The 25,612-nt window shown below is 46.4% G+C and overlaps 1 protein-coding gene across 1 annotated transcript in view; it reads left to right on the forward strand.

Moving 5' to 3' along the window:
- The window catches only part of Iqgap1 (IQ motif containing GTPase activating protein 1), a 91,846-nt gene that overhangs the window by 41,419 nt on the left and 24,815 nt on the right, over nt 1-25,612 (forward strand). Inside the window, exons 6-20 of the mRNA XM_087901487.1 lie at nt 691-758; nt 2,744-2,857; nt 3,372-3,550; nt 5,063-5,147; nt 9,120-9,283; nt 10,120-10,204; nt 12,427-12,590; nt 12,797-12,957; nt 13,431-13,555; nt 15,410-15,573; nt 20,529-20,619; nt 20,789-20,956; nt 21,555-21,697; nt 24,583-24,753; nt 25,464-25,547. Coding sequence (XP_087757613.1) covers nt 691-758; nt 2,744-2,857; nt 3,372-3,550; nt 5,063-5,147; nt 9,120-9,283; nt 10,120-10,204; nt 12,427-12,590; nt 12,797-12,957; nt 13,431-13,555; nt 15,410-15,573; nt 20,529-20,619; nt 20,789-20,956; nt 21,555-21,697; nt 24,583-24,753; nt 25,464-25,547 — 1,966 coding nt within the window. The remainder of the gene's footprint in view (nt 1-690; nt 759-2,743; nt 2,858-3,371; nt 3,551-5,062; nt 5,148-9,119; nt 9,284-10,119; nt 10,205-12,426; nt 12,591-12,796; nt 12,958-13,430; nt 13,556-15,409; nt 15,574-20,528; nt 20,620-20,788; nt 20,957-21,554; nt 21,698-24,582; nt 24,754-25,463; nt 25,548-25,612) is intronic.

Consider the following 25,612-nt stretch of genomic DNA (forward strand, 5'->3'; position numbering starts at 1 on the left):
TCATTTTCCTAAGACTTGTTTAAAATGCTTTATTACCTGAAACTTAGAAACAAAAGTGACAAGACCTCACCAGTGACAGAATATCAGGGGTACTGACATCTAGTGACAAGACCTCACCAGTGACAGAATATTAGGGGTACCGGCATCTAGTGACAAGACCTCCCCAGTGACAGAATATCAGGGGCACCGACATCTAATGACAAGACCTCCCCAGTGACAGAATATCAGGGGCACCGACATCTAATGACAAGACCTCCCCAGTGACAGACTATCAAGGGCACCGACATCTAGTGGCAAGACCTCACCAGTGACAGACTATCAGGGGCACCGACATCTAGTGACAAGACCTCACCAGTGACAGAATATCAGGGGCACTGACAAGACCTCCCCAGTGACAGACTATCAGGGCACTGACATCTAATGACGCATTAACTTTGTGCCACAACTGGGACCTGAATTTGAGTCTAAGGGGAATCTTTCATTACATTGTACCACTCACCCGAGACAAAAAGCACACTGAGGGAGATACTGTCACTGGGGGTTGGCGGGGGGGGTGGGGGGGGTGGGAATGGGGTGGTGGGGAGGGGAAGCACAGGGGCGGGGGCAGGGGGGCCTCTCACACCTTCTCCTCTGAGAGCAGCAGCTGCTGCACTGCTGGGCCTCACTCTCTTGCACGTTGGTGTCTTCTAGTTTGTACCTGTTCAAACTGGGCCTGGCTCCTCAGATTCAAGACCTGTATGGAAAGGTTGACTTCACAGGTAAGGAGTGCTACAGCAAATGGGTGACTCATGCGGTAGGTAATTGCCTGGAAAGTTCAACAATACCTGTCTTAAAGGGGAAGGCCTTTAGAAAGTACTCCCTCGAGGAAGACAATGGAAGCAGACTGCCCTTTAGTGTGGTAGGGCAATGTGAGCCTGGGAATCGCACTCTGCTCCTTGATTTATGGTGTGGAGTGACTGGTGGATTTAGTTTTCTTATACGTGTTTTTGTATGTGAGTATCAATTATCTGAGAATGGTAACATATAAAGCATAAAATGGTAGGATGTGGAGCTACCATTAAATGCATCTATGTTGTGAAAAAAGCCTTATAAAATGAAGTCTCCCTGCCAGCTGTTGCCTGGCAGGGGGAAAACCAAGGGGCGAGAGCAAAGGGTGAGGTGACTCAGAAACGACAGCTCAATTATTTTCACGTTTAAGCTCTTTTGGTGCATATTTCCCATGTGTTGTAAGTATAACAAAATACCGTATGGAGTAGAGTTGTGGAGACTGGGAATCGAGAGTCAGACAGCCTTGTTGGTTTGGACTCTGATGAGAGACTAATAGAGGGCCTGGTAGAAGCACATACACCAGAGATTGTATAACAAGACTGGAGCCCCAAAAGTAGGTGGGGCCAGGTTTTCTCCGAGAGTTGGCTGTGAGAAGTAAAGGCTCTGTCAGAACAACCTTAGTCCTTTCAGAGAGCAGCGTCTTCCGTCACCCAGGGACCTCCCACTCGACCCGCCTCTTCTCCGGGCCTCTCACAACCCCACTAGCTAGAAACTTCTTAAAAATGAAAGATTTAATATTGTAAATTTTAAGTAAGCAGTTAAGCTCAAGACATCTTAGAGCCACTGCTCCCCTTTATAGGGTCTCACTTTGTGTCCCCTGCTAATCCAGAACTTGCTGCATAGCTCAAGCTGGCTTCAAGCTCCCGGAGATCTGCCTGCCTCTGCTTCCCAAGTGCTGGGGTTAAATGCATGCATGCAGCACCATGCCTAGCACTGGTATTCCTGCAGACAGACCAGCAGCACACTAATGCAGAGTAGTGTGCTTTTTTGACGCAGGGTCTCACTTTATAATCCTGGCCGGCCTAGACTTGTGACAGTTCTGCCCCTGCCTTCTGCATGGCACAGGTGTGAGCCGTCACTTACAACCTTATACTAATTTTTAAAAAATGATTTTCAGGAGCGATTTCTTAAAAAATCCTATTCATATATCCCTTTGTGGCCAAACACGGTGTGGCGCACCTTTGATCCCAGCACTTGGTGTTTAAAGCGATGGAGGCTTGGGAAGGAAATGGGCACTGATACCATTGGTTAAGAGTAAGCAGTCTCAATTGGTGATTGTTTTGTCAGCCTTAGAGTTTAAACTCGGTAGGAAAGCTCTTATCTATAATATTTTTCCTTCCAGGAAGCTCATTCACTAGACTCAGGAAAAGGTCAAAAGAAAAAAAAAAAAAAGGTTTTCTTTATCATTTGGCTTTCTGCCTTAGAAAGGAAACTGAGCAGCAGCTAGTGATTGGATTATGAAGACTGAGATAGCGGATTGTGAGGTAGGCGTTAAGTTCCCTTTACAGCTTCCACTCATCCATAGATCACTGTAGGAAGTGCTGTCAGTAGTAGGTTTTAAAAACTACATTGCCAGTGGCACACATACCTTAAATCTCAGCACTCAGAGGCAGGCAGATGAGGCCAGCTTGGTCTACAGAGCGAGTTTCAGGACAGCAAGGGTACACAGAGAAACCCTGTCTCGAAAAGCTATGTCCGCTAGATCTCATAGTTACGTTTGATGCTATTGACAACAGTAGTGAGCTGATATGTACTGATGAGATGTCATCTAACAGGTGTTATACTAAGTATATTAAATACTGCTTCCATCCAGTATTTTCTTAACCTTTCGTGAGTTAGAAGTTGAAGCATCTGACCCTCTGAGTTCTGGAAAGGTGCGTAGCTTGCTTGACTGGGTCTCCATTCTGTTCTGCAGAAGAGGAAATCAACAACATGAAGAGCGAGCTGGAGAAGTATGGGATCCAGATGCCTGCCTTCAGCAAGATTGGGGGCATCCTGGCCAACGAGCTCTCGGTGGATGAAGCTGCATGTGAGGGCGCTTTTCTGGGTCGAAATGGAATGGGCTTTGCTCACTGTGGCTCACACTGTCCGGGGTCTCGGCCATGAGCAGCTTTGCTAGCAAGCTTTGCTCTGTAAATAGTTCTAGACCCTGCTCTAATCTATGCTGTGCTTGTCTGGATATAGATTATTAGTTTTTTTGTTAAAGATATTAGAGGGAGTTCTTGGTTCAGTGCCTTTTGGGATCTTTTCCTTCTGGTCTTTACTACATAATTAAGGGTGAGCATCTTTTTATAGCAAATATTTTTGGCCAGTATTCAGGAGTGAAAATTCCAGTGGATTCTAGGTGGAACCGCTGCTCCGTGCATGGGGAAGAGATGGCAGGCGGAAGGCCAGGCTGCTCCTCCAGCCCTATTTGTTAGTTTTCTCTGGGAAATGAGTCTTTCTCAGTAATGGCTGGTTGCAATATTGTTTGGTCTGTGGAATGTACACCATCACCATCTATAATCTCAACGTGCTGAACTCTGATTTTGTTTGTCTTTTAGTACATGCTGCTGTCATTGCTATTAATGAAGCTATTGACCGGAGGGTTCCAGCCGACACGTTTACAGCTCTGAAAAACCCCAATGCCATGCTTGTCAATCTTGAAGAACCCCTGGCTTCCACTTACCAGGATGTTCTTTACCAGGCCAAGCAGGACAAGATGACAAACGCCAAAAACAGGGTAAAAATGCAGCGTCTTCCTAGTTAGCTTATATTCTCCCATGTTTGCTGAGAACAGGGTAAAAATGCAGCGTCTTTCTAGTTAGCTTATATTCGCCCGTGTTTGGAAATCTGCATTTTAAACGCCCTTTATTGAGATGTAGCTTATGTTTAGCACAGTTTGCCCATGTTGAGTGCACAGTTGAGTCCTGATAGATGTGCACGTGCTTATTCAACGTCCCTGCCAAGAGTTCCCACTGCCCCTTTGCCATCTCCACCACCCTGCCCAACTCCAGGCAGCTACCAATCTAGTTTTCCTTTTTTCTTATTTTTTTGAGACAGGGTTTCTCTGTGTAACCATGACTGTCTTCTTACTGTAGGCCAAGCTGGCCTCAAACTCAGAGGTCCACCTGTCTCTGCCCCCGCCCCCCGTTCCCCCAGTGCTGGGATTAAAGTTGTGCGCCACCACGCCCGGCTCGCTTCCAGTCTGTTTTCTTTATCACTATGTCTTATCTTTCCTAGAATTTCCCATAAATGTAATTGCTTAGTACAAAGTCTTCTGGAATTGCACTTTCCCCTCCTATTTTACACTTGTGAGTGGCCATTTCAAATCAGTTTGAATAGTTTTCTTTTGAAAGATGATCTCCAAATATGAGTATGGCCGTTCTTCATTAGGTTCTTTGGGGTGAAATGTATACTTACTATTGTTATAAGTATGTGGAAGTTAGTTGAACAATTCTGTTAGTAGTTGTAGACCAGTTTGAACCACAGATGAGACCTGCCTCAAAACAAAACAGCCATGATGCATGCCAATGATCCCAGCACTCGGGCAGAGGCAGGTGGAGGTATGTGAGTTTGAGCCCAGCCCAGGTCTACAAAGCGATCCATAGTGCGACTCTTTCTTAAAAAAAAAAAAAAAAAAAAAAAGCCCATCCGTGAGATGCTCAGCAAGTAAGCCACAGAAGCCTGAGGACCCTAAGTTCAATCACCAGAACCCATGTTAAAGGTGGAAGGAGGGAGCCAGCTCCACAGAGCTGATCTTTGCCACATATACCCGCTATGCCTACCCCCTCCAGCGTATCCACATACAACAATAATAACTGAACAAAAGACTTCATACATGCCTATTTAGCCAGTGATTGACATGTCTTGGTTCATTGAGAGGTATTCATATGTCAAATTGAAGGTCTGTGTATATATTTTATGTCTCTTTATTATAGAGCAGGGACTTGAAGCCCCCAAGTAGATACTGAATAGGTTTGCAGGCAGGTGATGAAGCTCTGCCTCTGCCTGTGTCACCAGTAAGCCATCTGCTCTCAGGCAAGGATGCTGGCTCAGCCCACTGTCCTCAGTAGGCAGGGCAGTCCCCCAGTGCTTTCTTCCTGGGTCTTGTGTTTTTAGGTATAGTCATGTACAGAAGACCTGAACTCAGGTGTAGGCTCTTGGTTTCATCCTGGCTGGGGAGAAGTACACACCTCCTTCTCCGGGCTCTTCAGAGACCTGGCTGATCTCTACCCTTTTTTCTCACCCACAGACAGAAAACTCTGACAGAGAAAGGGACGTTTATGAGGAGCTGCTCACACAAGCTGAAATTCAAGGGAATGTGAACAAAGTCAACAGTAAGTCCTGCTCTGCGCTAGAGACCTCAGGGGGTGCCCAGAGCAGCCTCAGTTAGGGTGTGTTTTGTAGAGGCTGTGTGTTCCTGCGCCGTTCTGCTACTGTCCTCTGGCAGGTCTCCCTTATAATCTGGGGCACTCTTTTTGGCTACAGTTTCATTCTCTTACCCTGTTACAAACTTAAAAAATATTTTCTGTCCTTCCCTTTCTTTTTTGAGAGCCAACAAGATGGCTCAGCAGGTAAGTGGAGCTTGCTGCCAAGCCTGGTGATCTGAGCTTGATCCCTGGGACTCCCATGGTGGAAGGAGAGAACTGAGTCCCACTGCTGTCCTCAGACCTCCACACTCACACCACGGCACACACACACAAATACAGAAATGTAAAAGTAAAATTTCATAAAAAGAGTAATTGGGACTGACAGGATGGCTCAGCAGGTAAAGACTTGCTGCCAAGTCTGATGACCCCGCTTTAGACTGACATGGTGGAAGGGGGCAGCTCCAGCAAGTTGCCTGCCACAAGTGCTCGATGGCACATATGCCCTCCCCTCCACTAAATAAAAAAATGTAACTAAAAATTAAAAAATAAAAAGAATGGAGAGCTACATAAACAATAAAAATAGGTAGGTCCTGTCATTTAGAAATGCCCTCTACATTTTCTCGTATCCTTCAAAATGTGTATCTAATTAAAAACAAGGTTCTTTTTATATTGATTTCTGTGAAAGGGCGGTACACGCTTTTGAGCGGACTTTCTCTGGACTGCCATTTCATTTTGTTTCTTTTCTGCGGAAGAACCTGCACTGGGTCATTGTAACAACTAGACAATCAGCACGCTAACCTGCTCGGTTCCCGGTACGCTGATTCGTGAATACGGCCCTCTCTAGGGACCCTGCTGCATTCAGTGCATTTCATGACTTAGAAAGATTCTGCTTCTAAATGGTTACAGTCCCGGAACTGCTCTCTTGTTGTCTCTTTTCCTTGTTTTGGCCTCTCCTTTTCCTTTTCTGTGCTGAGTTTAGACCTCAGGGCCTTTGCATGCTAAGTACTGGTTCTGCCAATCTGCTGCTGCCCCAGGCCTGCCCCCCGTGTGTCAGGTGTGACTGGGTGAGCTGTGTGGTATTCAGACATCCCTTTGTTAATCGTACCATTTAATGCACTTAAATATACACTAAGTAGCATCTGACTGCAAAGCTGGTAAACTTTAAAAGAGGCTTTGCAATCAGATGCTACTTAGTGTATATTTAAGTGGGAAGTTTACATGAAGTATAATAGAATAATATATAATACATACACTATGTATACTATAATATACTATATAATGCAGTATATAATATATGTAATATAATATATATTATCTATGTGGTATGTTTAAGTGGTAAGTATACTGCATGTTTAAGTGGTAAGTTTCTATGTAGGAAAACCTCACTGACTGGAGGTTTCTGTCGATGGCTGCACCAAGACTGTGAAGTGCATATTTAGAGAAAGCCTGGCTATTAACTACATTGTTTTGTTCCTTTCATGTCCCTCCACTGCTGTAAAAGTTCCGTGAATGTGAGGGATTTTTGTTGGGCTAAAGGAATAACAAGGTCACCAAGAAGACCTTCGGGCACGTTCTGTCGAGATTATCTGCACCCTGCTTCACTGAGGGCCTCATGTGGCCCTCACCCCCACCTTTCCGTGGCTTCCAAGGGTTGAACTCAGGCCTCTACTTTCACCTGCTGAGCATCTAGCCAGTTCAAAAGAAGCTCAGAGTTCTTTCTGGATGGTGCTAGGGGTGGGGCCTCGGGCAGGCTGAGTAAGCTCCACCCACAGCCCAAGGAAGGCTCTTAAGAGAAGGTTCCTTTAAAAAAAAAATGTATTTTACTATATATAAGTGACTATTAGAAACAATCATATGTATTAGCTTTTGTTTATGTTCATGTTATATCCTAAATTAAGTTTCTTTTGGTTCACTTTAAAAAGAAGTTACCACCCTAGCTCAGGTATCAGGTAATTGAATTGCAGATATAGGAATAGTTTCCTAGGAACCGATATGAGATCACAAATCTAAAGCAACTTCTCACTCAGCCTGTCTCTTATCTTTGAGTGTGAGAGCATGTCTGTGTGTGTGTGTGTGTGTGTGTGTGTGTGTGTCTTGGGCTGCTGTCTGACTTTCTGAGAAAGCTTGTGATCTTCTCTCTTTTTCTTTAACTAATCCCTCAAAGTTAAGTATTGCTATGTCCCAAATGTCTTAATTTTTAGTATTTTCTTGATTTATTTTTGCTACATTAACTATCAAGTCAGATATTTATCTCTGACTGGGATGGCAATAACACTGTATTTTTTTTGTTTTCTAAAAAGAAATGAACTGTAAATGATATAGAAATTATGACTTCTAGTAGCTGTAGTTTCTTTTCTTTCTTTCTTTCTTTCTTTTTTTTTTTTTTTTGAGGTAGGTTTCTCTGTATAACAGTCCTGACTGTCCTAGCACTCGCTGTGCAGATCAGGCTGGCCTTGAACTCACAAAGATCCATCTGCCTCTGACTCCCAAGTGCTGGGCTTTCACCCAAAAAATACCTTAATTTTTTTACATTATCTGAAGGACTTTCATGTGTTTATCTCTTAAAAGTCAGCCTAGGAGGACTATTGAGGCATGAGGGGGTAGGGTAGACATGTCGATGGATGTGTGAAAATGTCACAGGGATCCCATGAACTTACACAGAAATAGAAGACAGAACATCATCTTCCCAGCACAGCCACAAGCCGAGTTGCCCTATGAGCCCAGCAAGGTGGTGCACACTAAATGAAGCCCTTCATTCAGGAGGCTCGGCAGGGGGGCATTCAAGCTCTTAAATTGAAAATCAGCTTGGGCAACACACTGAGACACCCCATCCCCAATCACCCTAGGGGAGTTAGGCATCTCTTTATTCTCATTGTCTGAAGAAGCAACATCTGGGTTCCCCTGTCACGTGCCTTCTAGTTCTGTGACTAAGAACTAAGACTATTGAGAGGGAAGACAGCCCCCTCCTCTTTGCCAGTTGGACTGCCTCTGTCCCCTTCTGCAGCTGGGTGTTGGGGAGTGTCTTAGTTAGGGGTATTATTGCTACAGTGAAACACCATGGACCCAAACAACTTGGAGAGGAAAGGGTTTATTTGGCCTACACTTCCACATCACCGGCTCCTTCATCACTGAAGGAGGTCAGAGCAGGATCCTGGAGGCAGGAGCTGATGCACAGGCCATGGAGGGGTGCTGCTCTCTGGCTTGCTCACCATGGCATGCTCAGCCTGCTGTCGTATAGAACCCAGGACCACCTGCGCAGGGGTGGCATCACCCACTCTCCCCCATCAGTCACTAACTAAGGAAATGTCTCACAGCTGGATCTTATGGAACAATGGAGTTTCCCTTCTTTCAGACGACTCTAGCTTGTGTCAAACTGACATAAAACCCACGAGCACAGGGAGACAGCAGGCTAGTGGATTCTGCCATGGAAGAAACGGTTGAAGGAACCAAGGCTATTAGTGAGGTGTATGCTGTCACAGTAGGGGGGAGTTGGGTGTCAGTGAACTCCAGGGTGAGAACTCAAAAGATTTTTTACAATCAAGATTGTCCAAAGCTATAAATTGCCACAGAAGACCCTTTCTTCTGTTTGTTTCAGTTTGGAAACATCATTGGGAAAGATGTGACATTTTGAGCATTGTAGGAATTGTAAGTCTGGCTTGGTGGGCCCGTCAAGGTACCAGGCCATCCACAGCTATCAGCTTTTCAGTAGGCCCAGGATGTGGCAGGAGTCTGTAGATTGAGGAACAGTCTGCTTGGAGACCCCTCAACTTAATGGCTTTCGGGTTCGGGTTCTCTGACTAGAATCTAAGCTTCTGAGCCACCCTAGGGCTGTGCTGTTTCCGCAGTTTGGAGCTGCGATTGTTTGGGGGAAAGGAAGATTCCCTAGGCTGTTGTGTTGTGGTTACATTGATCTTCAGCCTTTCTTTGCTTGTCCCTCAGCATTCTCTGCTCTGGCCAACATCAACCTGGCATTAGAGCAGGGCTGTGCGCTGACCCTGCTCAAGGCTCTGCAGTCACCGGCTCTGGGCCTTCGAGGGCTGCAGACCCAGAACAGCGACTGGTACCTGAAGCAGCTCCAGAGTGACCAGCAGCAAAAGAGACAGGTGGGTGGAACGGGGGTGGGGGAGAAGGTTGCTGCTGGGCCTTCCATGCTCTCCCCCGAGGTGTCTGGCCTTGGCTTCCATTCTGTCCCCCAGGTGTCTGGCCTTCCTGTCCATTCGTCCCCCCAGGTGTCTGGCCTTCCCTTCCATGAACTCTCCCCAGGTGTTTACGCGGCCGTTCTCTAATGCAACTGTTTTCCTTCCTTCACACAGCTTAGGCTGGTGGTGTTTTAAATTTCAGCTAGCGAACATAAACATTATTTAAAGTCACGGTTTGCTTTAAGCACCGTGAATCCTCTTTTAAAATACATAACGCCTCTGCTCTCCATTTTCCTCTGCTCTGATCCCCTCCCTCTAAGGAAGGTCTTTGTAGGAAAACCTGAAGTTTTTCCATTCTTACTTCAGGCTGACACTGGAGAAGACTGCTTCAGGGTGGATCACGTGGGATTCAACTTGTAGGCTTTCCCTGAAGAACAAATATAGGAAAGTCTCCTCTTTCTTATCTAGATAAAGACAAGTTTAGGTCTTACGAATTCCCAGCATGCATTGGTTGGAATAAGCCACATTACTGCCCTTGCGAGTTCATAAATATTTATTTTCTTTATAGAGCCTGTCAGTGCTTTACACATACACACACACCATTCACATGTGTGCACGTGCTAATATACTAGAATATGGAAGCACTGTACCCCAGGTTTGCCAAGGGCTTGGTTGCGTGGAGCCTGGAGCTGTCCCTTCCGTCTCTGGCTCTCTGTCCCTTGTGTCTGCTGTAGAGAACTTTCAGCCCTAGAGGCTGACCCATGAGCCATCGTCTCACTAATGTCCTTTGCTTTTCCTAGAGCGGCCAGACTGAACCCCTGCAGAAGGAGGAGGTACAGGCGGGAGTGGACGCTGCCAACAGCGCTGCCCAGCAATACCAAAGAAGTAAGAGTCCCTTAGCCCCAGGCCATGGAAATGTGCAGGGGGGGGCGGGGCGTGTGTGCTGTGGCTTTGTCAGTGAAGGGTCTGAAGTTGTGTCACCTGATACTGGAAGCCAACTAGTCATGGTGGCAATAGGGTTCTTCTAGCTTCCAAAGCAGAACAGGCAGGTTCACTGGGGTTAATAAACTCCAGGTGGGTACTTAGGGACATACCTGGAGAAGTCAACACTTAGAGATGTGTGGGCTGTGGAAGAGGAGAGAGCATTCCTGACTGTAGCAGGAAGGAGAAAAGGGGTGGGGGCACACAGTGCCGACGGGGCCAGTGCCGGCGGTGAATGAACTCTTGTACTTGTTTTGGGCCGAGTGGTGTAAGGTGCCGCTGGGGATGTGGTAGCACACCCGGTGACCAGCGCAGACGGAAAATGGAGGTGAAGAGGGAAGTGAGGGACTCTTGTCTGTCCTAGACCCAGGCTGGGTTTTGTTGAAGCGCTACGTGCAAGCGCCTGTGTGCAAGCGCCTGTTAGGGTGGTCAGGAAAGGGAGGACAGAGGTGTGAGCTGTGAAGTGGTGGGTGAGAGACCCCATGCCTATGGTCCTGATCCCCTGTCAGCCAGGACAGGAGTAAGCACAACCAACCGCACTCGCTCCCCTGGCTCCACCTTTGCCCAGCGATGCCCTGCTCTGCCGCTGTGCTGCACCCCCACTACAGGGCTGTTTTTATCATCTTCAGTGGGGTGCTGGGTTTTCAGAGGTAAGAGTTCCTCTTCAAGCATCATGGCCGATACTGCAGGTAAAGAATAGAACTTTATTCTATAAAAGTCGGTATCTCCTAGCCAGACTTAGTGGCCTACACTTATAATCCCTGCAACTCAGTGAAACTTTTTTTTTTTTAAATGGGAGTGTGTGGTGGTACTAGAGAGATGGTTCAATAGATCAAGTGTTTGCTGCTCAAACATGAGGACCGGGATTCTGACCCCCAGGATGTATGTAAAAGCCTGGTGCACCCGTGTGGCAGTTACCTTGTAGTCCCATTGCATGGCAGGCAAGACGGATAACCAGACTAGCCTGAAATTCAGCAGAGACCTTGCCTCAGTGTCTAAGGTCAAGAGAGATCAATGTTATGCCCAAATCTGTGAGTCCCCACAAAAGCCAACAAAGGAGACCGAGTCCCATATGTAAAAGCAAAGCGCCTCAATTTTAATCAAGTCTGTAAACTCGGTCTCTCTGCATGGCCAACATATTGCAATGTCCGGAGAGCCCCGAGCTCAATTAGAATTGGGTTTTTATAGTAGTAAAGGTGGGGGTGAGGAGTCTCTGAGGTTCAGGACCCCTGATTGAGTGACATTGTCTAGGGGTGTCCTGGTGAAGTGCTGGCAGGTGTTTCTATTTATTGTGCTTGGAATACCAGGAATTTCCTTTGAATGGTCTGCTCTTGGGTGGGGGTCAGGTAAGCTTGGCCTGCCAGGCATTGTCTCAGGGTTAGCTATTGAGACTCCAGACTCCATTTAAATTTATCATTGGCTAGAGTCCCAGGTGATAATGATTGGAGGAGGTAAAGAACTTTCTTTCTGCCCAGACTTAGATTTTCATGGCTAGCCCTCACAATCAAGACACCCAGCTTCAACTTACGGCCTCCACACATGTCCTGCCACATGTGTCTACACATATATGAACATGCATATACACATATACTCCACACAAATTTTAAAGCAGATTGTGGGGGGTCTGGAGGGGTGTGTGTGATACTACTGGCCCAGGGTTTAAGTGCACTTGCCGTTCTGTAGAGGACCAGGTTTTGCTCCCAGCACTCCCATGGTGGTTTATAGCCATCTGTGACTCCAGTTCTAGGGTATCTGACACCCACTTCTGGTCTTCATGGATACCAAGCACACATGCAGTGCACATATGTACATGCAACCAAAATGTCATACACATACATAAAAAATATTTTCTTTCTTTTCTTTTCTTTTCTCTTCTTTTCTCTTTTCTTTCTTTCTTTCTTTCTTTTTTTTTTTTTAAATAAAAGCAGCCAGGCATAGTGGCATACTCATTTAATCCCAATATTTGGGTACTTGGGAGGCAGAGGCAGGTGAATGTCTTTAGGTTCAAGGCCAGGGGAATTGCAGGGCAGCCAGAGCTACATAATGAGACCCTGTCTCAAAAACAAAACGAGACACTGTTTGTGCACAGGCCCTGAGCCCACTGCATGTTGACCTGTTTTCTGCAGGGCTGGCAGCGGTCGCAGCAATCAATGCTGCCATCCAGAAGGGCATCGCCGAGAAGACCGTTTTGGAGCTAATGAACCCTGAAGCCCAGCTGCCCCAGGTGTATCCGTTTGCGGCCGATCTTTATCAGAAGGAGTTGGCTACTCTGCAACAACAGAGTCCTGAGGTAAGTTAACTGAGCCTGTTTTTTGGGGGGAGAAGAATGGGGTGGAAGTGAATTTAATACCCATAATCTTGGTGCACTTGGGTAGAAAGCGTTTTCCAGAAACTCAGGTTCTCGTGTGGAACTTCCAATTCCCTTGGTGCTGGAAGAGATTGTCTTTGCTCACTGTGTCCCTCCTCTCCTCTCCTCTTCTTTCCTCTCCTGTGCAGCATAGCCTCACCCATCCTGAACTCACTGTCGCCGTGGAGATGCTGTCCTCCGTGGCCCTCATCAACAGGGCTCTGGAGTCAGGAGACATGAACACGGTGTGGAAACAGCTGAGCAGCACAGTCACAGGCCTCACCAATATCGAGGAAGAAAACTGTCAAAGGTGGGACCCCAGTGCGCGTGCCTTGGGTCCATGGCGTGGCGCTTCCCTCTGCCTTTTGTGTCTACACGCGTGTTTTCATTCATTCCAGGCTTTGTGTCTTTGTTTGTGCTGTCAGTGCATTACACTGAAAGCTGTGAAGCCGGTTGGGGTTGGGGTTGGGATTGGAGCCAGGGCCTCATACGTAATGAGGCAAGTGCCGCCTCCGGCTTGGCCCTCTTGTCTGCTTTTAGATGAGTCCCCCGCTTCTAGAGTTGATCTTCTAATCTCTAGAAATAGGAACTAGTGGTTTTCTTGGGTGTTTGCATTTTAAGGCTGCTTTGCAGTCCCAGACCTGGCCCATTGCTTATATCAATACTTCCCATCTTCTAGAGACCTTTGTTCCTTGAATAATCATCTTCTCTCTCTCTCTCTCTCTCTTTCTCTCTCTCTCTCTCTCTCTCTCTCTCTCTCTCTTTAATTTTGGGCTGGGACAGGTATCTCGATGAGTTGATGAAGCTGAAAGCTCAGGCACATGCGGAGAATAATGACTTCATTACGTGGAATGACATCCAAGCTTGTGTGGACCACGTGAACCTGGTGGTCCATGAGGAGCATGAGCGTGAGTGATCACTGTGTCCGCTCAGACAAGGTTCCCGTTAAAGATGCTGCGGTTCGGGGCTGGGAAGATGGCTCCGTCACTAAAGTGCCTGGCCCACGGACATGAAGTCATGAGTTCAGATCCCTGGCACCCTCGTAAAAATTGGGGTGCTTGTGTACACTGTAAATCCAATACTGGGGAGGAAGGAGGGAAAGACAAGAAGATTCCTGAGAGCTCATCGACCAGCCAACCTGGTGATTAGGGAAAGTACCTGATACAACCTATGACCTCCACACGCATGTCCACATACCTGCACATACGCGCACATATGCATATGCAACTGGCACAGACACATAAACACCTACATCACTACATGAACTGGTTCTAAATAGTGCTCCCCAAGGCTTTTGAATGCAACATTGAGATATGTATATTTATATTTTCACACACACACACACACACACACAAAATCTTGAATAGCTGTGGTTGGGTACTGTTTTCAGTACACCAGACACTTATTATAATTGGGTATGTGTCTTATATATCCATTTTTTGGGGGAGATGATGTAACATGCTCTATTATAGCTGTAAGAGATAGTTATAGCAAGTGCTTCTAACATAAACTGCCTGAACTGTGTCATCTGGTACAGGTTGAGGGCATGGTCCCCCACAAGACCCCTCTTGGTCAGACATCAGCTGGAAGCTCGAGCTACGTCTCACTTCTGAACAGCTAGCTACAAAGTTGAGGCCTAATGGTTTGCAGAGTGGCTTCTAAACTCAGAATCATGCTAGACTTGGGACTACAGTTTGATTATAAAGGGTATAAATCAGGAGACAAAAGAAGGGAGCCAGGGCCTGTGTCTTGAGTCCCCTGTAAAGCTGCTGTGGACTCAGGATGTGTGGTCCTCATGCTAATATGAGCAGGGAAGCTCGCCTGAGTCTTGGGAATCCAGACCTGACTACTTTACCTACATACGACTGACAGACTTATTGGCTGTGTGTCTGGTACTCAGGATGCCAGGCTGGTACTACATAACTTCACCTGGGTGTTACATGCCCAACCCCATCCTGAAATTACGCTGAGACCCACCATAGGATGTCTCCATTGGCACACCTTCAGGGTGGTGGGAGTACTGCCGTGAAAGACAGGTGCTCTATGTTTCTGAACATTCTAGGCTCCTCTCAGAGACCAGGGACAGAGACCAGCCAAATGCTGCAACACACAGCACAGCCCTCCCCAGAGTAGCCTAACTGCATCAGTGGGTGTTTCTGATTTGTGTTTCCTGTGGGAAACACTCAAGTGATTTGTGGGAAGGGCCTGAAATGGACAATCCTGGGCTTAGATCTTCCATCTGCCTCTCATTTGTTATGTAATCCTAGGGAGGAGGCCCCCGAGCCTCCTGTTTCATTCAATAAAAATGATGAATGATTTTGGTGGCACATCTGAACGCTTCTGAAAGCTGTGAAGCCGGTTTGTCTGACCCTCCTCACTTCGTCTGCATGTGGTGGCCCCGGCTTGGAAGCTGAGCGTTCAGGACATTAAAAGCAGCCTGAGCTTTGCAGTGAGACATCTCAAACAAAGCAAAATCCTCATTGCTAAAGTTAATGTGTTAAAAACAAAGCAAAAGAACCCAAGCTTCCTGAAGCAATGGATAGGGCAAGGGAGTGTAGATGAAATAAAAACCAAATTGTTTTTCGAAATACAGTGCTGCTCAGTTGCGGTTGGAATTGTTACTCTTAGGAGAGTTTGTGGAGTTGGTACTGAGTTTCTTGCCGGTCTTGAACTTGTGGGACCCACGATTCCCTTCAGTAGCTAAGACTATAGGATTGATTGGTTTCTTGGTTTCTTAGCTAAAATTGTCTCTCTGCATGTAGGAATTTTGGCCATCGGTTTAATTAATGAAGCCCTGGATGAAGGGGATGCTCAGAAGACTCTGCAGGCCTTGCAGATCCCTGCAGCTAAACTCGAGGGGGTCCTTGCAGAAGTGGCACAGCATTATCAAGACATGCTGATCAGAGCAAAGAGAGAAAAGGCCCAGGTGAGTGGTGCACGGCTTATTCTGACTAGGTGCAGTCAACCTTTCTGGAGCAAAGGTGGGGATAGCCACATTGCCCTGTCTCATTCATCATTGACCACTGGAGAGACTCAAAAGAGACAAATGCTCCACCTTCTGGGTACTCATGGTATTCCTCTCTTGCAGATGTCTCTTTAGCAAAATTCTTTTTTAAATTAAATTTAATATTCATAATTTGCTTTCAAAGTGGCAGGACTCTTCTTGGCCATTTGTAAATATGTGATTTTGGTTGGCTCGCCCTCACATTTCTACCCCCCATCCTTGCTGATATTGTTCAGATTAATTGAAATATAAGATCCTGAAAAAGACAAGTCATATAAAGAATTCAGTTGTATAAACTTTCAGAAGTGAATGTACCTACTATACAGCAAAAGTTATCAGGACCCCAAAACTCTCAGTCATGTCTCCCCATTTGGTGGTCCCCACGATTCCAGTTTCAGGCACCATAGTTGACTTTTGCCCTATATTTAAGTGCATCCACATTTTGTGTGTGCCTCTGTGTCAGGCTTCTATTGTCCAACATGCTAGTGTCGTTCATCCGTGTGACCGCTGTGGTGTATGAGCATGTTGTATGATGCCTTTCTGTTGCTGGGAGTATAACTCGCCATTCTGAAGTGTATCAGTGGTTTCCAATCATAGGATTGCAGTCGTGGAGTTGTAAAACTCCCAGTCACTTCTAGGGCATTCTCATCATTCCCAGAAGAAACCTCATTATTGCTCAGTCTCCCCTGGCTCTGTGCAGCCAACAATCTCCTGTTCTATGGATTTTACATCCAGAACATTTCATATGCATAAAATCATGTGATATATTGACTTTTATGACTGACTTCATTTAGCTTTATTTATTCACGCCGTAGCCTGCGAGTGGAGTTTAAAGCTTTCATTTTGCTGTGGAATAACTTTGCAAAGTTCAAGAGTAGGAGAAAGGTCTGGGCATGGTGGTGCACGCCTTTAACCCTAGAACTTGGGAGGCGGACAGAGCTCTATGAGTTTGAGGCCAACCTGGTCTACAAAGCAAGTTCCAGGATAGCCAGGACTACACAGAGGAACCTTGTTTTAAAAACCAAAAACCTAGGAGAAAGGGAGAGTTACAGGCAGCCTTGCAGAACATCTCAGGACCAAGCGAGTAGACTGCGCTTTGGGTAGAATTGTCTTTTTTTAGGAACCGCTTAGCTTCCAAGTCCTACAAGCCATTTAGGGAATAGTTTTAAAAATAATTATCCTTGAATTCTAAATTTAGCGAGCTCAAGATCGTAATTTAAATTTAGTCTGTCGCTGGGTGGGGTGGCACATGCCTGGAATCCCAGCTTTGTGAGGTGGAAGCAGAATCAGGAATTCATGGTTGTCCTCGGCTACTTAGTGAGTTCAACGCCAGCTTGGGCTGTATGTGACACTCTCAAAAACAATAAAAAGACCCACATAGAATTTAGTGTGTAGTCCTCTTGGTGGTGTCTTCGTGTCTTTGGTGGTCTCGGGATGACACTGCCGCTCAGACTTAGAAAAGTTTCTGACGGATTAGCAAACCCTTTAAACACAGGTTTGCTTGTGGTGTATCCTTTGGCTGGAGCCAGCAAGGATCCCTCCTCTGTCGGAACCCGGGTGGTTGACACCAGCCTGATGGAGTGTTCACGTCTCGGGCTTCGCCTTCATCCTTTTTCTTGTTAGTTTTTTGACTTGAGAGCATCAAAACTGACCTGTCTTCAAGTTGACCTCCTCACCCTTTCCACGCGCAAATCTGCAGTTCAGTCTTTGGGTCCTCTTCAGTTACTGTACTTCCTGTTCCGTTCTGGGATCTTCGTTCTGGCATGTTTAGGAACATGGTTTCTCTTGGTTGATCCTGTTTAATAATGTTCTCACACTTTCGTTCTAGACACGATTCCCATTAGAATTTAGATAAATTATTTCGATAATTAGAAACTTAGATGATTCCCGTTTGAACTTAGATAAAATACCTGATTTGAGTCTTTGTCTACAAGTTCAACGGGAGACTTTTCAGCAATGATTTCTGTTGTTTGGTGGGGTTTTTGTTTTATTTACTTATTTATTTATTTATTTATTTATTGTGTCTTTTCTTTTCAGTCTCTTTGCATGTCTTTGTTGTTGTGGTTGCTGTTTTATTTTGTTTTGATGATCTTTATTTTTTATGTTTCATTTATTTTTATTTTATATATTTTGTTTTTTGGAGACAGGGTTTCTTTGTGTAGCCTTGGCTGTCCTGGAACTCCCTCTGTAGACCAAGCTGGCCTTGAACTCACAGAGATCTGCCAGCCTGTGCCTCCTGGGTGCTGGGATTAAAGGTGTATGCCACCACTGACTGGCCAACCATTTTTAATTTTAATGTTGATACATTTTAATGATAATGTGGTAACTTCAGAAGTCAGATGCCTCGCTCTCATAAATCACTTGTTTAGGGGTTCAGGGTCTTGGTTTTTGTTGCGGCAGGGCCTTGCTTCAATTTCCTGGGGTGCAGGATTCTGTGAAGTGTTTTTGTCATGTGTGTGCACTAAAGCTGAAGCCTCCCTAATCAGGTAGTGATTTGCTAAGAATTTCCCTGAATGGGGGGGGGGGGGCAGTGCGGCCTCCCCTCCCTGCTGAGGGCCTTTGTGCTTCACTCAGCAGGCCTGCACAGCTGTGCACCTTTCCCTTCAGCTTGATCAGACTACAGTAGACACGGAGAGCAGTAGAAGAGACCACCATGTTTGTTTTTACATGCTTTTGTTGGAATATAATTTGCAAATCATATAATTCATCATTTTAGAATGTGTGTCGTTGTTTCCACTGTATTCATAGGATTGTGCAACTCTCACAGTCACTTTTAGAAATTCTCATTATTTCCACATATACTGTGTGTGGTCCCCTAGATTGCCATCCCAGGAAAATGTCACACTTCCAAAACTTTCTTTAAATATCCACCCTCTAGATTCTCCCTCTAAGTTCCTTGGTTAGTGTGTGTTTCCTTTTTGCCCAGACTGTCAGCTGTCACACGACCATCAGTGATGCTAAGCAGCAGGTGAGGCCTGGTCAGGTCAGATGAGGGCAAGAGCAGCCCGCGAGAGCACAGAGCTCGCTCTCAGTGAGCGACAAAGTCACGTTCTCACTGAGCGAGATCCTGCCTCCGTACCAGCTCTGATGGCTGCAAGCCTTCGATTCATCTCATTGGTTTGGAAGAGCCAACGCTCACCATCTTTGGGCAGCATATTGTTGCATTTGTGGTAGGAGGTTACTCAAGAGATAGTCTGCATTTTCATCAGTGCTGTTTCTTTCTTCCTTTACTTGAAATTACTTTCGAGCACTTACTAAAAGTGAATTACCAGTCCCGGGGTCGTAGTCTGAATGCCGAGATGTGGCTTTGGGGAATCTTTTTTGTGTTATGTATATGAGTGACTTGAAAAACCCTTCCCACCTACACACATGTGCTTGCATGTGGATACATATGTGCTTGCGTGTAAGCCAGTGCTAACTTATCCTAACATGCCAGTCTCTTCTCATTGCCTTGCCTTGTTTATCTTAGCTCCATTGCTTGGTTCTTAGATGGTTCTGTATGGAAGAAAGGTTTAGTTTAGCTCTTTGCTTTAGCCTGCACGGGGCAGGGAGACAGGACTATGAGTGGTCTTGCAGCTCTGTCTCCCTGCTAGGGAAGTCGTGTTCAGCCTCCCAGCTCGGCGTGGGATCCCTGTGAGACCAGCCTAGCAGTGACCCAGCAGTAGCTGGATTCCAGCCCATGGAAGTGCTTCTGCTTTGATAGTGGTGGGGCTTGGAGGCTGCTTATCTAGCAGACTGGGACCATGGCCTCTCACTGTGGACGTCTCGGATTTTGTACTCGCAAGCCTATGGCTGACTCACTGTGGCCTCACACTGGGGTGGATGGTTAGCATTTCCAGTACTTAGGTGGAGGACTCGGGGATTGTGTGTGGTCATTTTCTGTCTTCAGTATATGTGACATGAAAACAGAAGGAAGAAATATTTGAGGGGAGATAGGAGACAACAAGAAGGGATCAGGAAGGACGGGAGTGAATAAAGTAAAATGATGTGTGTGTTAAAATGCCATATTGAAACCTTTGTATGTTAGCTTAAAACTTTAAATTATAGCAAGAAGGAAACAAGCCACTTCTACTCTATCACCCCTGTTTCCAGTGGTCACCTCAGGCTGCACAGGTTTTGCTGGCCGTCTCTTCACCATTTATCATAATGATTTTGTGTTGAAATGTGGTTTTAGTTTCCAGCAACTGATTGAAAATGAAAGACTTAAGCAGGATGTAGCAGTACACACCTTTAATCCTATGACTTGGAAGGCAGAGGCAGAAGGATCTCTGAGTTTGAGGATAGCCTGGTATACTTAACAAGTTCCAGGACAGCCAGAGCTATGTAGAGAGACCCTTTCTCAAAAGAAAAAAACAAAACAAGCAAACAAAAAGAACAATAACAAATGGAAAGGTTTAGACGTGATCTGGTGACACCTGCAGTGACGGAAACTCTAGGCTTTAGTCAGCTATGAGAAGGAAAGGCTCTGGTAATAATAAGACTTGACAGTCTTGAAAGCATTGGTTGTAGTGGAGAATTTGCGCTGCCTGTGTGTCAAGGGCAAAAGAGACTTTCTTGACTTAGTGTGTTAATTAATACACACTCTCTGGCTTTTGTCATTCGGTACAAGTCACTGGATTCCTTCCTGGTGTGTCTGCTCCTGCTCCCTCTGCTGCTGGCAACTTCCTGACCGCTTGATTCGTCCTCGTTCATCCTTTGCCTCCATCTGAGCCAGTTCCCGTTTATTTTAGGGCAGGTTTTTGATGCCTGGCTTTTTCCATTCAGTTAATCCACAGCTCATGTGTGGGACTTCTTCTATAGCCGAATCCCAGAAGGACCTCATCACATATACCCTGACATAATGGCTCTATTATTGTTTTGCTTTTAATCATATGTAGGAAACCCAGGATGAGTCTGCTGTGTTATGGTTGGATGAAATTCAAGGTGGAATCTGGCAGTCCAACAAAGACACCCAAGAAGCTCAGAAGTGTATGTACCCATGTGTCTGCTGTTTTGTTTATGTTTGGGTGGAGGGTGAGAGCCACTAGCCTTTGGTCTGGTAGGTGGGGGTTAGGTGACTGGTAGGTATGGTTGGGGGAAGTCATATGAATGTAGACATCTTCTAAACTGCTACACTAATGATTCTCTCCTGAGACAGTTGCCTTGGGAATCTTTGCCATCAACGAAGCTGTCGACAGTGGTGATGTTGGCAGAACTCTGAGTGCCCTTCGTTCCCCGGATGTCGGCTTATACGGAGTCATCCCCGAATGTGGGGAAACGTACCTGAGTGACCTTGCTGAAGCCAAGAAAAAAAGACTAGCAGCAGGTGAGTTATGGGGGAGTAAACACATCCGTGATCATATGAGGAGACAGGAGTAGAGGAAAGGGGAGGTGGAAGGAGAGACTTCAGTGTACGGTCTTGAGGCTCCCTTTTTGGGAAGTAGACCTAAGCTTTGAACGCTTGTAGACAACTGTGTTAACCAGACCAGTTTTATGAGAGTGTGGGAGAGATGGAGAGACTTGACTGTCTGCCTTCCCCAGAACGCCATAGCTCTGATTAGCTCAGGACAATTGAAGACGTTCAGAGCAGAGACCAGTTTGTAGCTTTCTCCTTTCTGAACTGCATAGCTGAATGGCCACCCATCTTTTTAGGACAGTTTTCTAACATGCAAGTCTTAGAGAAGCGATTAGTATGGTCGATTTTGTGATGGAATCGGCGAGGCATTCCATGTTTATAATATGCATACATGGCATAAATGAAACATTTCTGAGCCGAGGGTTAGTGGACACATGAGATGCCCTTTTCTGTCAGACCCACGGAACAGGGTCTCACAGCTGACTAGTGTACATCCTCTCTCTGGGGTTGGATGGATCGGTACGGAGCGTGGCTCTGAGCGACCTTCATTCCCTCTGTCTTCTGCCAGGAGACAATGACAGCAAGTGGGTGAAGCACTGGGTGAAAGGCGGGTACTACTACTACCACAACCTGGGGACGCAAGGCGGAGGCTGGGACGAGCCCCCGGACTTTGTGCAGAACTCTGTGCAGCTGTCTCGGGAGGAGATCCAGGTAGGCCACCTTTCTTCACACAGATAGGCCTGAGAGAAAATGCTTCAGGGCTAGTCTTACTCAGAGGGCAACACTGTGTTCACTTGGACTCAAATGCAGGCTGTTCAATGAGTATTTTGGAGAAATCCTGTTTTAGTGGTTCTGCAAGAAGCTGAAGTCTAAATCTGAGAACATCTGAGTTGCACAGTTCCGTGAGCTACGTTGTGTGGTTATTGAAGAAAACTCGGGGGTTTTCTTCGGGGGACCCATCGTCTCTGACCCTTGGCTTCTGAGTGTTGTGGGAACGTCAGGCCCGGAGCAGAGCCTGTGGGTGCAGGCAGAGACGGGGCTCCAGCACAGTGCAGTCGTGAAAATGCCAGGGAAAGTTTAGCTCTTTCCTGGAGGAAAGCAGCCTCAGTGACATCTTTAACAGGTGAGGAAGAGAACAAAGAATGCTCTAGACAGAAAGGATATAGCAGGGGTCGTCACTGAGGGTGGGAAAGCCAGGGCTGTGTGAGGAAAGAGACACATGCTGGTGACGGCTGACTGACAGGTGCAGCTGGAGCCACCGCAGTGAGGAAGAGGGAGGGACCAGTGCTGGGCTGAGGGGTGGAGGCTGATCTAGTGATTTCTAACCTTGAGAGTCTCTAATCCCCATAGACACAGCCAGGCTTAGATCCTGCTTTGCCTGTGGGTCTGATATCCCAAGGGAATGATGTTCCCTTACTTTTAGCACATGACCTAATCTCTCACTCCTACAAAAGCTGTGGCTGGCAAGTGTGGCCTCTCCCCTTCCCAGCTCCGCTTTTCATCTTCCTGGATATCCACTTGATCCTTCATTTGCCCTCAGGAGGGAAGTCTCTCCTTTCTAGAACTCACTGTCATGTTATTGCCTAATGTCTCTTGCCTTCCTCCCTGGTTCCTGCAAGTCTTGACTCCTCTTCTCATGTTTTCCATTATTGTACTTGTCTGAATTTCAAGTGCAGGACATGGAGATTGATCTGTGGGTCTAAAGCAGAGGCTGGGCGTCCACATTTCTAACCAGTTCCCAGGCAGCGTGCTGCTGCTGTTGTAAGGACTGTGTTTTTCAGTATCAGCCCCCACACAGATCGTGTCCTCCTTACAAACAAAGAAAAAAAAGGAGAGCAGTCAGTCATGGTGGTGCATGCCTTTACTCCCTCTCTGGAGACAGAAGCAGGTGGAACTCTCAGTTCGAGGCCAGCCAAGTGTGAGTTCTAGGATAGCCAAGGAGACATAGAAATAGACCCCGTCTTTTAGGAAAAGAAAAAAAGGCAAAGCCCGTAGGATATCTGATTTGACCTAACCTACATTCACATTCTCTCTTAAGTGCCCTGGAAGTTAGTCTGCGCCAAACTCACTGTTTCCACCCACTTCTTAGCTCACAGCAAAGTAGTGTCTGGTGTCTTTAGTGAAAATGCTTTCTTTAGCATCCGGCGACAGACTTTGCGTTGTCAGGTGCCTTTAGGAAGTCTCTGCCACACCCTCAGTTCATCTCCGTGAAGTTCCCTTCGGATCTCCTGCTTCTGACGCTCTTTCACGATCCCTCGCTGCCTTTCTCTGCTTCTGCCTGATGCAGCTGTCAGCCTCCACCACCTCTTCTTCCTGTGGTGCGTATAAGCAATTAAGAGAGGATACTGCAGGCAGTAAGCGAGGATACGACCATGACCTTTATTCAAGCCTGGTGCTCCAACTCCTACCTTTGGGGTGTGTCCTGAAATCTGTACCTCCATGTCTTAGCCCTTTCCCACACCATCAGGCCCCCTCCATCTGGAAACTCAGATATCTCAGGCACAGCTTAACAGAAGAACAGAAGCACTTAGCACACTGTATTTTTGGTGTGCATGTTAGGGCCCAGAAAAAAAAGTCTCTGCCACTAAGGAAAGGAAGAGAGGGCAGGTTGGCAGGTAATCAGATAAGGGGATATTCTTAAACGTTCCCACCGCTGCTGCCTCATTCAAGCCCAGGACCTTTTACTGGGACCACAATAGCAGCATTCTAATTTACCTCGTTTGCACTTACTTCAAAATCCTATCTCAGCATGCTGTGTGTGTGCATGCGCACACACACGCATGCATGTACATACACACCTATAATCCCAGTACTTGGGAATCTGAAGCAGGGTGATAAGAATTAAAGGCCAACTCAGGCTATATAACCAAAACCTGGTCTCAAAAACAAAATAGAAGTAACGGGGGAGGGAGTGGGGGAGAATGGTGGCACACAAGTGAACACACTCTCCCCTCGTCTGTTAGCTGTTCTGCCAACAGTGCCATGTTCTTAAAAAAAAAAAAATCTGATTATTTTATTCCTCTGTTCGAAAGGTTTTCTACTGCCCGTAACCTATAGTAATGGTCCAAACCTTCTAGGCTGCTGAGCAAAACCCTTCACAGTATGTGTGGTGGGAGATCCTGCACACCTTAGTTCTAGGTTCTTCACTAGCATCATATGCCAGTAGGTATGGGTCATGGGTCCAGGAATAGGGATGAATTAAAGGCCTGCCCTTGAGGGGGCTGGAAAGATGGCTCAGTGGTTAAGAGCACTGGCTACTCCCCTAGAGGTTTTGAGTTCAATTCCCAGGAACTCCTTGGTGGCTCGCTGCCATCTGTAATGAGATCTGGTGCCCTCTTCTGGCTTAAAGTTGTTCACACAGATGGAGCACTCAAACATAAAATAGAGAAGTAAGTCGTTAGAGTCCTGGCCTTTAATATTTAATTATTAATTCACTAACAAATCAGCCTGGTCCTGGAAACCACACCTGAGGTCTTCCTGCCCCTTACTCCACTGAAGATTAGGAGTAACTGAAGGAGAGTGAAGTCAACTGTGTGCTCTGAGAGAGGCTTTGTGTCCCTTCTCTTGTCCCTGAATGTGACCAAATGCTTTTCCAGAGCTCCATCTCTGGAGTGACCGCTGCATATAACCGAGAACAGCTTTGGCTGGCCAACGAAGGCTTGATCACCAAACTGCAAGCCTGCTGCCGTGGCTACCTAGTCCGACAGGAATTCCGATCCCGGATGAACTTCCTGAAGAAACAGATCCCCGCCATCACCTGCATTCAGGTACTTCACCCAGTGAGCAGGCCTCTCAGACAGGAGGAATAAACTGTCACCCTGTGAAGTGTAATGTGCGAGTGTGTTTCTTCTGACCTCTTTTCTCTTTAATGGAAATTATAATCATTGTGCTTAACGGTGGTGGCAGGAGGCATTAGACAGCTCCGCATCATGTTTTCTTTCAGTGGCTCTGGGGGCAACGTGTGCACCTCTAGAGAAATAAAAGTGAGGCTGTCACAATCACCATAAATCAAACAATAGTGTTTTGGTGACAATAGCAGGAAAATGAATTAGGAATTTGGGCCCCATGGATAACTAGATACCATATGTCTCTTAAGTTTCCTTAACTCTGAATGGGCATGTTAATGTGTACCTCCCTGGCCTGATAACAGTTAGGATGACAAATCGGTGTGACTTGGTTTTAAGGTGGTGACAGGTGTGGGCTAGGCACACAGCTCAGTGGTAGAGCACATGCAGAGTGTGCACAAGGTCATAGATGGGGTCCCTAGCACCAAAGCCCCAGACAGGACTATGGGTAGTGTTCCACTGACGCCTGGGAAGTAGTATCCTCCCAGGTGGATTTTGGTCTACGCCTGCAGAGGGGCTTCCTACAGCTTCACCAGGAAGTCGTGCCTGAGAATAGCAAAATGAGATTTTCTTTTTTTAACTTTCACTGATGCTTTGAAAATAATGCCATGTATATTGTGTGATGCTTTTAGTCACAGTGGCGAGGATACAAACAGAAGAAGGCTTATCAAAATCGGCTAGCTTACCTGCGCTCCCATAAAGATGAAGTTGTGAAGGTACAGTAGCCCAGCAGGGTTTGTCCACAGGGGGCGCAAGTGTGACATGTTGAGAAAGCCTCCTC

This window comes from Myodes glareolus, chromosome 24 (assembly GCF_982192425.1).
Source record: "Myodes glareolus chromosome 24, mMyoGla1.1, whole genome shotgun sequence".
Lineage (NCBI taxonomy): Eukaryota > Metazoa > Chordata > Mammalia > Rodentia > Cricetidae > Myodes > Myodes glareolus.